This window comes from Dreissena polymorpha, chromosome 15 (genome assembly GCF_020536995.1).
Source record: "Dreissena polymorpha isolate Duluth1 chromosome 15, UMN_Dpol_1.0, whole genome shotgun sequence".
Taxonomy (NCBI): Eukaryota; Metazoa; Mollusca; class Bivalvia; order Myida; family Dreissenidae; genus Dreissena; species Dreissena polymorpha.
The window spans coordinates 33,671,833-33,685,416 of record NC_068369.1 but is presented as its reverse complement, the minus strand read 5'-3'; the positions used below and the strand labels follow the sequence as shown (position 1 = coordinate 33,685,416).

The 13,584-nt window shown below is 33.5% G+C and overlaps 1 protein-coding gene across 1 annotated transcript in view; it reads left to right on the top strand.

The window, feature by feature from the left end:
* The window catches only part of LOC127860025 (transient receptor potential cation channel subfamily M member 1-like), an 86,237-nt gene that overhangs the window by 46,196 nt on the left and 26,457 nt on the right, over positions 1 to 13,584 (top strand). The window contains exons 15-17 of the mRNA XM_052397741.1: positions 1,648 to 1,669; positions 4,309 to 4,340; positions 5,728 to 5,779. Coding sequence (XP_052253701.1) covers positions 1,648 to 1,669; positions 4,309 to 4,340; positions 5,728 to 5,779 — 106 coding nt within the window. The remainder of the gene's footprint in view (positions 1 to 1,647; positions 1,670 to 4,308; positions 4,341 to 5,727; positions 5,780 to 13,584) is intronic.

The window sequence follows — 13,584 nt, the reverse complement described above, 5'->3', positions numbered from 1 at the left end:
CCGGGATGAAAAAAATATTAATGGAAAACCGTCCACAAAGCTGTTATTTTCTTCCGTGTGTCGTTCGAGAAATTGGATGTACACATATCATTTTATATTATAAAACACTGAATTGACGCACGTGTACAGTAAAATATAACTTAAATCACGATTTTGTCATATGACATACGCAGTTTCATGTCTTATAACTTATTTATTTGCGAGAAATGTGTTAAACTCCATTTTCTGGATCTTATTTCCTTGTAAGCACATTTTGGAACCTAGCTTTGAAATGGCAAACAGCTCTTTTCTATGTTTAAGAGCATGACACGAAATTACTACCCATCTATAATAAAGTGAATATGTGTACTTCAATATTATAGTTTTATAGCCTGTTATGTGGTACACTATATTAAGTGTTTTCTTAATCACGTTACTTAGTGTTAAATTATAATAATACCGAACGAAAAACCTGCCGATCAACATAATCAATTCGCGTATATACAAGAGGGTTGATCTTGGGTTGGCTGATGTACGAGATAATGTACTGTTTACTGTTTATCAGCCCTTTTCAATAATATTTTAATAATTGTCATGTATTTTATATTCTTCTAAGTATACGGTCATGTATTTTATGTTCTTAGAGTATACAATATATTTTAAGTCGGTTTTCGTTCAATAACTTTGTTATATAAAATTATACAATCTTGAAACAAAAACCGGAGGAAGTGAAAACAGTGTTGAGCTGGAACTGCGTATTATTTTGAACAAAATATAAATATAAAGTGGCTTACCGGTGAACATATTCGCTAGTCCTTCACGACAACATGAACACGACGCCATCTTGTACGTAAGTTCAAACTAACCTCACTTTAACCCGGTAGGCACCATTTTGCGCATGCACCCCACACCTGAACACGCAGAACTATTATATCACAGAAATACAATTCACATGGACAGAAAGCGACGAATGGTCGCCAAATATACTGAAGGAATTTTAAATATTTTTTTTTATAAATTATTGATTCGCGTTGAGTATTTAAGAAGTAAAAACATAAATAACGTGTTTGTACGGTTTAAATGACGTTGTTAAATTGAGGCATTTTTGAAATTATTCGATATGTTTTATGATAGAAATACTAGTTTTGACGGCACTGCTTGCGCGTTACCGTGGTTTTTAGAAGTAAGGAAACCCAAAAATCTTAAACGAATATGAAAGTTATTTTAGTTTGGGAAAGTTCCTTGCAAAGGATACGAACTTTAAGACTATTATCTTGACAATCAAAGTACGGTTAAGAAAACCTTAGTATTTCTGGATAATCTCTCATTCGTAAGTTATAATTTATAAATAAGCAGATACAAATCGACCAGGCTTTAAAATGTTCATTCACATAGCAAACTGTTTATGTTGTAAAGCCACTAAGCGCCGTAATATCCCCGGCAAAAGTAATTATTGTTTATTAATGTTTTCGAAATTATAAGTTTTGTAAAGTATACGCTTCCATAATTTAGATATGGTTGTTTCTGGAGCCAAATATTACTTTCTTGTTCTGCTGAAATATTGATATAAACATTTAAGATATAGAGTTTTAAGAAGTAACGTACACTATTATATAAACATATAAACTCGATTTTATTGTGTTTTAATATATTTTACTTCCATTTCAGGCTTGATCATTTGAAACATAATGTAAGTAAGTTTAAATATTATATATAACTTAATGGGCTGTGCGTTACAGACCGTCAATGCGCACTTGAATATTTAAGTACTTTATTGAGCTATTGCAAAGTGTCCTCATTTATTGAGCATTTAAATATAGATACTAATTTGGAAATACGTTTGTAAAATGGTATGGCCGATTGCTATAAAACAAAGCTAATATTAATATTAACATTCGAGCTCAATCAATGTATAACTAATCATGAAATTGTTTATTTTGTTTATCAAGTTCAACTTCCCAAAACATTCTGCAACAAACGTAAGATCCCTTTAACCTCGTAATTCAACACAAGTGTTACTTATCGCACACATTTAACAATAGGAATTATCCGCTTTAATAGTCATATTTAAACGGTATCAGTCGGTGAAGTTTTAGCCTATTCGTAAAGATATTACGATGGCTGAGCATTATGGAATTCAACACACACGTTTTAAACTTAACAATAATATAACTTGAAAGCATGGACATTTATTGATATTGTAAATGAATCTTAATTAATTGGATTGCATTCTTGTGTATTGATATTGTAACTGAATCTTAATTAATTGGATTGCATTCTTGTGTAGTCTCATCTCAGTCGTAGAATCAGAAAATCTCGGCTTGACTACGCATTTCACGAACATCAAGAAAATACATTTAATTTTATATAATTCCATTAACAAAATCCACGTGTATGCATTGTTTGTTAAATAAAGTACGTCCTCGATGGATATCTTACGTGCAGAAATCATAATATAATATATATATATATTTATTCTATATCCAATAAATTCATCCAATCGGCATTCTTCATATGTACCACGTGACCGTCCAATATATTCCGGTATTGGATCCAAAAAGTCTGTATTTTTTCCATATTGGACAGTTGAGTACAAGTGCACTAAGCAATTGTTTTATAACGATAAAAGCCGTTACCGAGAAAAAGTATCCGAATGTACTATAATCGATTCACACAGGCGATATTTTGCTTGTATGTCTCTTTTTAATACTTTCCTATTGAAAATATGAGAGGAAATAAAAAAACGAATCGAGAATGTGATATTTAATTATTTTTTATTGTTAGAAATAAAAAAAAATGCAAAAGCAAGTGATATTGTTATTGCTAGAAATTGAAAACAAATATGCAACAGCAAAACAAAATGACAACTTTAATCCAATGTTAGCCTAATAACATCTAAGTTACAATGATATGCATTTCCATTTTCCATTTTCTGTTCTTCCATCCATTTATCGAAATGCATTTTAAACCACAGTATTTGTTGATAGCGTTTGTACACATGCTCACCATTCTGACCCAAAGGCCAAAACACAATTTACGAATTCGTAATCCTGTCGGAGCGAGTTGTATAATTCCTATCGAAGTTATCAATTATGCATGACAAACACACAATCCGAAATACGTTTTGCCTTTTGGATTCGTTCAATGCTATCAAAATGGTATAATTTGCTACTAGATTTATTAAACACTACCACCTCCATATTGTTGTCCATAAAATGCAGAGTCTTGCTTATACTAGTATGTTTCGTCAGAGAAATGACGTCACACGAGATACGTCATAAAGTGCGTAATCAATGAATGAAAATAAAAATACGGAAAGCTGGTTTGGTAATGAGGATATAGAATAAAAAGTTTATTAGACGTTTAAACTGTACAATACGTGATATATTTGGACTCGCACACAGTTTGAAGTCATATTGGACTCGCCTAACGGCTCGTCCAATATGACTTCAAACTGTGTGCTCGTCCAAATATATCTCCGTATTGTACAGTGAAACGTCTAATAACCTATAAATATCGTACTTTGTTTGGAAATAACATGTGTTTAAGTGAACCAATCGTCGTAAATCAGTCAGTGTGTCGATTCGTGGAAATTTGATTCAAAAAGTGTATTTAACGAGGAAATCGTGAATTATATTCAAGAACCATACATATTGAATTCATGCAGGCATGATTCGCATATATAAATAAAGGCATACTACTGACGACGGCAATGGACGAAAGATGTATATTTTTTAAGTAATTACATTAAACACCACATACGTGTTTGTATGATACGTTTTATTAAATGTCATACTTATGTTGGTAAGTGTTTGTAGTAGGAATTTGGTTTACAATCTTTTTCTCAAAAGTTTTATATATGGTTGTAAAGGAATTCGTTGACTACGCAACAATACATGGGAAAAGCGTTTGCCAGTGCCCTTCAGTACCGCTTTTATACACTCCCTATGTTAATATCATATTATATATTCAATCGCACTTACTTTGCACATGAGCCTGGTGCATTGTCAACTGCAGTAAATTATTTACTAAAGGAGATGTACATCTTATCACTCCCAGGACCAGCAAATGTTCAAATCATTATCGGGGACGGTGGAGTTGAATGAACGCCAAGAACATGTTTTCAAAGGCGCATAGAATTGTATAAAGAACAAGGCAATCAGTGTAGAATGTAGCAATGCGTATGTAGAAAATGTAGCATATATAATAGTTTCTTATTTAAATAGTCCATGTTCATGTCTCCTCCAACATGTGAAATCATTCTCCATAAACACTATCTTGAAGTATTGATGCGAAAAATTAATAATGGTTAATATGATATATTTACAGGCTGAGAAGGAGGAGGGATACAGAAATAAAGCGTACGTAGGAACTTATTGCTTTGTATAGTGAGGTTAATATAGGGATAAATACATGCAATCTTGGGTGTATCGTAATTAAAGTATGTAACGATTGTTCTTATGGTTTGCGTGTGTATAAAGATGTTTTACCAAACAAAAAATTTTGTTTGTTCATATTAATAAAAAATGCCTAATATATTATAGTACACTCTGAATTATATATTTATTAATTAAGTTGGTAAGTTTATCAATTTATTATTGAGGATCAATCAAATCAATCAAATTCTTTATTTCCCCCAGAATGGAGATCTTGAACATGTTATAATGACAGTTATCTACAAATTATGATATAAGTGCAATATAAATATACATCTGCATGTGAAACAATTGAAATGTATGATAGATACACAGTGCGTTTTTTGCCATGAATACTATTTACAAAATTAAGTACTTGTTACAGGATGTTAAACATAGACGTATTTTTCAAGCAATATCTTATACATTTTACAATAAAAATGTATGACAGTTTCAGAAATACATTGTTCTCTCTTACTCCGAGTATGGGTTCTATTGGAGCTCCGAGCATTCTCAAGCTCATGTCTATACTGTCCATAGATTAGAGTTGATGTATATTGTCATTTTCGAGTGCTGTGTCTATCTGGTCGAAGTAACTGTGTCTCAACGAGGACGACACTTTACATTCACACAAAAAATGTGCCAGATGGTCGTAATATATGTGTTCGTATAGATCACATGTGTTCATGACCAATTGAAAGGGCCTACACCACAGTTTTGCTAGAGTTAGTAGAGTATCTCTAAAGCTACATGTCTTTGAAACAGAGTATAAGACGGCCGGTTTAAATAATGGGTGCAAAACACGAAAAATAGAAATTCATTTTCGCTGGAGAGTCGTTGCTCTAAAGAATGCAATGTTGAGATTTCATCGTTCATCGTTTATGAAGACATGATTTAGAATTAAGTACATTACATTCAAAGATCATGGGGTTCGCATCATAAAATGAGTTTCTTCTCTTTTCAATATTTTAGTACTCTTAAGATTTAAATTTAAGATTTGTGTGTATGAAGAGGCATACATAGTTGGAATAACATTGCCTATATGTTTTACACCACGTTAACGCATTATTTATTTTGATGTATGTTATATTCACATTATGTCGGTCGCACCGAAGAATTTGCGTGTCAAGTGAAATGCACTGGCTGTTTGTCGCTCGTTTGAAAATAACTATATATTTTGTAATTATTGTGTAATATTTAATTTTCAATGTTTACATGTGTATAATAAAGATTAATGGTTAAAGCCAAAGTATAGAGTAATATATAAAACAGATCCCTTTAAAGCCTTACGTAATTTAGTGTCTGTGTACATTTTAATTCTTTACATTTCCAGTCTGGAATGTTTCGAAGCTCTGAATAAGAAAGTTGATGGTTTGGAGACGAAGGTATGTTTTCTTGTTCTTGCATGTAACCCTCAAATATCCATGGTTAAAATGTTAATTTACTGATTAATGAATCGAAAAAAGCTGTTTTAAGTATCGTAAGTTGTAATTGTTTTTGATTGTTAACTTGTATACGTGTTTCCAAGTTAATACATCATGTGAAATGGAGCATCGGCGAGTTCGAAGTATACATTTGTAAAAAAAGTGATAACGTCATTGATTACTGTCACGACGTTGTGATTCCAGCAAAAATGTATGCCCTTTTAAGAGGATTCTTTCGCATTTCGGCACAATTACAATTTGTTGAACACATGGAAATTGTTTCATTTAATAATGTAATGAGTATTATATTCAGACACGAAATAACAATTCTGACAAAATAACGGTTCCTTTAGGTCTTATCATTAAAATAAATTGGTCTGATTTATGTGCTATTAAACGTTTTATATCGATCATTTAAAAGTGAGTCTAATTATAATATACTGCTTTCAATACGCTGTCGAATGTAATACACATGTTATGTCGCAAAGGTTGGCCTAAAAACGCAGCCGATATCGTCTTTGCATTGATTGTATACGTTTCGTCTTCGGCGACGCGTAACGCATTTTTTCAGGTCGTTATGGTGATTCTTTAAAAGTATGCATTTTCAAATATGTCGAGCTTTACGAATTCATCATTTATGTATTTGGGATTCAACACTTAAAATGATACTCAATTATGTTGTTTACATAAAGAGTAATGTTGATTTTGAAGAACGTTATCGCAATATATTTACATTCACACTTAATTTTCTGTAGAAAAATGAACGAGTTCATTTTGCGTGACCCGTAAGCCGGCGATACCGCATTCGAAGGCTTCTAAAATCGGACCAATGATTTCAAGACGCTGACGCGTAGTTATACAATGACCAGTACCGTGACCGCACTACTTTTGTAAATATAGTAACAAACATGAATAAACATTACCCGTTTGTTTACTTTTGTTTCTTTGATGTTTCATTTCTCGATGTCTCGATTTATCCCATCAATGTTCTTAGTTGTCAAATATTTCTTTAAAAATATAGTACCGAACCAGCTTTCCGTATTTTATTTTCATCACTTGAATACGCAATTTATGACGTATCTTGTGTGACGTCATTTCGGTAACGAAACATTTTACGAAAACTATATGGACGTGGTGGATTCATTACAGTTAAAATTCGTTTAAATCATCGAACGAATCCAAAACGTATTTCGGAGTGTGTGTTTTTCATGCATAACACCTTAAGAACAGACACTGTAAGTGTATATCGTTGTAAACTTTATTGTTATTAGCATTGGATTAAAGTTGCCATTGAGTTGAGCGTGTCGTTTATACTCAACAGCACCGTTTTAGCTGCAATCGATGTTTTAATTTTCCAAATAATAGTACAGGCTGTGGAAGGGTATACACGAACAAAATTGGAACAGATTTGAAAGTTATATTTTCTGAAAGATTATAGCTTGTAGATTCTGAAATCACAAAGTTCACGAAAATTCCCATCCGGGAAACCTCAGAATCAAATATGGCGTCCAAGATGGCGTCTATTTTGATACTATGAGCACTTATTAGATCATTTCTTTGAAAGTATAACTCTTTTTGTGCCTTAATCTTTTGAAATAAAGATCAAATAGCATTCTTTTACAAATCGCTTGTTTTCATATGAAAATAACTAATATGGCGTCCAAAATTGAGCCCAAAATGGCGGCCATTTACCTCCAAAATGCTTTTTTTTCTCAATTATTTAAACAATTTACAGTATTGTATTGTGGAAATTGTTTCCTACATTCACGATATGTCACAAGAATAATCTGTTTGCACTTATCGTTTGTTTTATCAACTTGAAAATCCAATATGGCGTCGAAAATGGCGTCCAACATTTCTACAATGTGCCTTCAAATGACATTTTCTTATATAATATAATAATTTCCACTCCATTTTGAAGTGGAAATTATCATTACAATATACAGAATGTCAAAATTCAAGTTTCAACTTTAATATTTTTTACTGAATTTAGGTATTTACAACGCTTGTTATTATAGAAGTGGGTGGGGTTACGTTATTTTTACGACATACAATTAAACAATCTTTTATTGCTTGAAAATCTATCGTTTTATATATATTTCAAGTACATTTTAATTGAAACTACACTTACTAAAACTTGCACTATATGGAGTCAAAATATAAACAACATTAGTCAAAAATTCAAAAGAAATAAAACAAACTGAGCTGCAACGACATCTTTAAACAGTTTATAAACAACTACGAAACTACTTTAAACACGTACACAAAGCATCTTTAAATAAAATATTTTCGATACAAAGACACCGTGGTTAATATATTTTCAACTTTGAGAGTCTTCGCATATAATACTATACCAAAGTCATCTAATATAATTTATATCCTATCAATCATGGTCAGTTATTTTAATTGCTTATATAATTATGCAAAAGACTGTAATTCACTTTGGGAAAATATGGCTATAAAACATAACGTCAACAAACAAGTGCATATGTGCCGTAAAATATTTTTTTATTATCTCTGAACCCTTCTAAATCAGGTCAAACTCTAGCGGGTCATGTCGATAAAAGTGTCAACGTACAGAATCAGTTATTCAGAAGCTGCAGAACATCTACTGGAAAAGTGAACATCCTACCTGTTTTACTCGTAGCAATCGGATCTGCTATTACTTGAACTATATCTTCTGTGTTGATCCATACATTGTCTTCAACATTCAGCCCTTTATACCGACCTCCAACTTTTCCACACTCTGTCATGAAGCTTATATGTATTGTATTATCTTCGTTACAAATTTCACTGACTTTGCCTACATAACACTTATCATTATAGCGTGCAATAACATATTTCTCAATTGCAATGTCCAAAGTTTCGGGTTTCTCTTTAGCTACTACCTTGTTTACTGCTTCAGTTTGTCCTGTACTGCACGAATCAGCTTCATCATTGTTGACAACTCTTCTGGATTTCTCGGAAATAGAGCATGTTTCCCAGCGATATAGGGAATTTACCTTGAACGAATTCTCCTCAAAGCAGTTACTGCAGGCACACGAAGTATTCCTTATCGCCAACGAGCCATATCCCTTTGCTTCTTCTAATGCATGCAACATCATGATCCTTTAAGAGGTTTTATTTCACTGTTTTTACCGTCAACCTGTTCTTTCTTTTTATTGTATTCATCTTCAGTTATCAAACCATACCTGATGCCATGTTCATTTTGTGTAGCCCAGCGTAAAAGTCTGTGGCGACTTTTATCATAGATTTTCCTTGCTTCACGGCATTATCGGCATTCTTTTTTGAGGTATCCCCGATCCCATCACAGGGGCCCTTACCGTGCCAGCATTCGAAGTAGTGCCAGGACGCTAAGGTTCCGTACAGATTTGGAAAAGTGCTAATCAGATGGAATATGGATTTGTTACGATATTGCGAGGACGGTGAATCAGTCCAAAAATGAACACATTCCACACTCGGTACCAAGAACTTCACAACACCAATGACCTTATCGATAGTACTCATCACCATCGCAGCATTATGGCTCAAAAACGCTTACACGTGCACGTAACTAGTATGCTTCAGCTCGTTCTCCTCACCTCTAAAATATATGACAACGGGGTGTAAGCTTATCAAGCAGTTATTCCAATACACGGATTGGATTTCTTCTAGTGTGTTGCCCGTGTAATTTTCACTAACGGCCATTTGTATCAAAAGGTGACCATGTGGAAGTTTATCTTTTATATTTTTCACTGCACTGTACTGCTGCTTTACTCTTTCGATATGACTCATGAATTCACCAAATGTTGCAGTCATCATCTCTATGAATGCACCTTTCTCTTTCTGGACCTAAACCACTCTCAGTCTTTCCTTACCATAAGCCAGTTTCACCTTTTTCCATTGTTGGAATTTGATGTCTCCGCCATTTTCCGGAACCTTCTGTAACATCTCTTGAAGATATTCTGGATTCCCTTGGTATATTTCTACAAACTTGTCGGGACTCGTACATTTGGTGACATTCATGGATTTCAGTGAACGTAGCAGGAAGCAAAAATTATGGTGTTTTGAGCAAAGGCATACACTACGCGATATGAAATTCACTAAACTGATATGCTTCAGTCTGGTTTTGTAGAATGACGTTCTCGAAATCATAACCGGAGATTAAGCTAGGAACTTTAGGTGCAGATTATATAAGTAATCATTCAAAACTCTTTTCTGTTTCTTACTCTTAGTATTGCCGACCTTGACTGCATCTCCTTTTCCAGCTAGTTGCCTGGAGTTGTCATCTCTTTCTAGGAACTGAACTATTTCATTAGTTATACGCATTCTGTAGTCTTGAAGCCTTTTTTTTTATCTGGTAAGACACTCTTGCTCGAGCAAGATTTTCTTCTGTTCAGATTCTTTCTATACCTCTTAATCACCTGTCCTGATGCTATCCTATGAACAACCTCTTCCTGTTTACAACTCTTTTTTGTGCATCTTTAGCTGATTTTATTTCTTCACTTAAGCATTCGCTAAATATTAACTTCTTTCTTAGTTCAGTAAGCCTGACTATTTTAGTAAGTGATCGGCTTTACTTTTTGGTGTTTCAGCATTTTTTTTCAAGACGTTGCAGCCGTCGCAGCCGTCGCTGTGTATTTCTAAGTGTTCTCTACAAATCTTCTTCTTTGTTATCAAGAGTTTCTGTAAGACCTGGCTAGTGCTTTAGATGCTTGCTTCTTACCACTTGTCGATTTCGAGCTTGTTGTTGGACACGGAAGTTTTACAGTTAGAACCGTGTCACTTGTACTAGTAATAGCATTTTTACTAGTTTATGGTTGGGGTTCATTACTTTCATCTGTATTTATACTTGCTGCAGCGACTTCACTGTTACCTGATCTGTTTTTCAGATTCCTATATCTTGCCTGTCTTATTTTGTTTTGCTCTCTTATCTTCATCTGTTTCTCGTCATCGAGTTCAGCCATTGGAACAAAATAGCCCCTCACTCTCGTCTCTCGGATTAAAGCCACTTATCTCCAAGTTGTTCTGTTTCTCTCTCTCTGTTTTCACGCATTCTTTGCGCCTTTGACTAAGCCATCCTGTAAAAAATACAAATTACTTTGACACTTATATCATCTTTAGAGGTCCGTCGGAATGCAGCCTAATAGACAATAGCAGGCCAAGTTTGATTAGATATGTACATGAGTGGAATGTAAAGTGCAACACTAACGCCCCTTCACGTGGGATTTACCTGTACCCTTTTACATTATAACACTTCTGACAATACTTAATGATCACAGATAAAAAGAAACAATAAAGCACTTAATCAATTTCAAAAACCCTTTTAAAGGAATAACCTACGGGACAGTGCATGGTAACGTACGGGACAGCTGAATAACATGATCTTGAGGACATGTTACCACTTTGCAATAGTTCGTAGTGCTTAAATTATGTTAGTAGTATCAGTTGTGAAATATTATCAATTTGGTTCATTGGTAATCAACACAATTATGCGAATATAGTTGAACTATTATCATTGACTATACAAGCGACAAACCATTTAAAATAAATACATGGATTAGACTCTGTTCGTGTTATAAAAAGCGTTCATTTAACACATATTCAACACATGTTGTTTTTCTAAATATAGTGCAAGACAAATATGATTTACATATGCATGTATACCAAAAAAGCACCATAAAACACTAACCACATTTAATATACGGGACGATGTCGCGTAACATACAAGGCTTACTTCTAAATGCCATTGCATGACCTTTATATCATTAAACATTCTAACAGTTTCTTGTAATTAAAATATAGTGTAGAGTACATATAAAACATACAACAATATCTTTAAAACGGCAACAATATAAGTACAAAGTCTTGAAAGACTTACCTTAGATAGTGCTACAAATCAAAATATTGGAAAATCCGATTTTTCAAAATTTTGGCGGTCATCATATTTTGTAAACATCCGGTTTACTCGGTGTATTACCCATATGATCTTCATCTATTCTGCAGTGTTGACGGTGGCCGTTTTGGAAACCGTTTTAGCTGCTGCCTTTGATAACCAGAGATTGACCCATGAGAAAAACAAGTTTGACTTGTTCTCTACTACTGTATTAATATGATGTTTTCATCAGAATGCACACCATACTCTTTAAAACGCAACTTCTTTGTGTTAAAACAGGCAATTGCCTTCCAAAATTGATATTGTGACCTTCAATATGATTTTGACCTTGACCTTGACAATTAAAAATGATAAAATGTGTTGATCTAATGTCAATTATTTACAGGAGTATTTATGTTTTCATTCTCAATCATAGTTTTCGAGGAGTCAAATTTACGATTTTCCTCTATTCTACATAGTTGATGGTGGCCATCTTGGAAGCGATTTCTGGCTTTTACCTTGGTAACCAGATATTGCTTTACTTCCAGCAGAGAAACAAGTTTTACTTTACTCTACTACCGAAAAGATGATTATATCAGAATGCACCATTTACTCTTGCAAACATAACTTCTATGTGGTAAAATGGGTAATTTTCTTCAAAATTTGACCTTCTACCTTTAATATGACCTTGACCTTGACCTCAAGTATGTCAAAAACAGGTGCTAAAATTTGCTAATCTAATGCCAATAAGTTACAAGAGTTTTAATAATACTATTACCAATCAAACCTTTCACAAAGTGATATTTCTGCTTTTACCCCTGATCTCAACTTACGGCGGCCATCTTGGACGCCATCTTGGATTCTGAGGTTACCCGGATGGGAATTATAGGGAACTTTACGAATTCAGAATCTACAAGCTATAACCTTTCAGAAAATGTAAGTTTCAAATCTGTTCTAATTTTGTCCGGGTTAAGACTGATTTTGGGTTCCACAGCCTCTACTATAATGTGCTACGTGTAATTATAATTAATAGTAAAACTCCTTTTCTTCGCGCAAGAATAATGAATAACACAACCTTAAGGGGCGGATCCTAGCTGTTCCCGGAACTAAGATTACAACATGTGTTGCCTCCCTAAAAGCATACAATTCTGAGTTGTTTTTTATGCTCGAATATGTTTTAATTGTTTCAAATCAAAGGACAAATATAAATATAAGGATTGATTCTAAATTTTCGGGCTTTTATGCAGTATGAACGCTCAGGGCGAGTATTGAAAATTTACCGAGATGCGCTAGCAATCTTTAATTATTCACTTAACACCATTTTGTATCGTGCAAATTAAATTTGTAAAATAAACAAACAGTATCAGGTGTTAACACAATATATTTTTGCATTTATCTTTCACCCTAGATTGTTAGTATTTATTGAAAACTTCCTGTGTAAATGTGAAGTGAATCGAGTAGAACGCATGATGAAATCGAGATCAGTTTAAATGAAAAGTCGAACATGCATTTAATTCAAAGTTTTACGTACACTTTGAGCTCTGTTCGCAGCAGTAACACAATGCATCTTTTGATGAAAGATAACTGTCCACATCCGATAAATGCAGCGGAAGAGGTATTTTGCAAAAGCAAAGCAGTTTAATATGTCAGATTTATGCTTTCGGTGAGTTTTTGTTTAACAGATAATAATTAACAAATACATTAGTATTACAGTAAATGACTAAAACAATAAAAAACGTTTCAATCAAAACGCGAATTAAATATCGAGTATGACGATGCTTATCATATATGACTAACGGAAGTGAAAACTAGGAGCATACGACTTCGTATGTTCCTTTATGCTTATTCGTTCCAGATTTTCTGGTTATTTTTATTAACCTATCTTATAAACAACGCACAGCCCATTTGAATA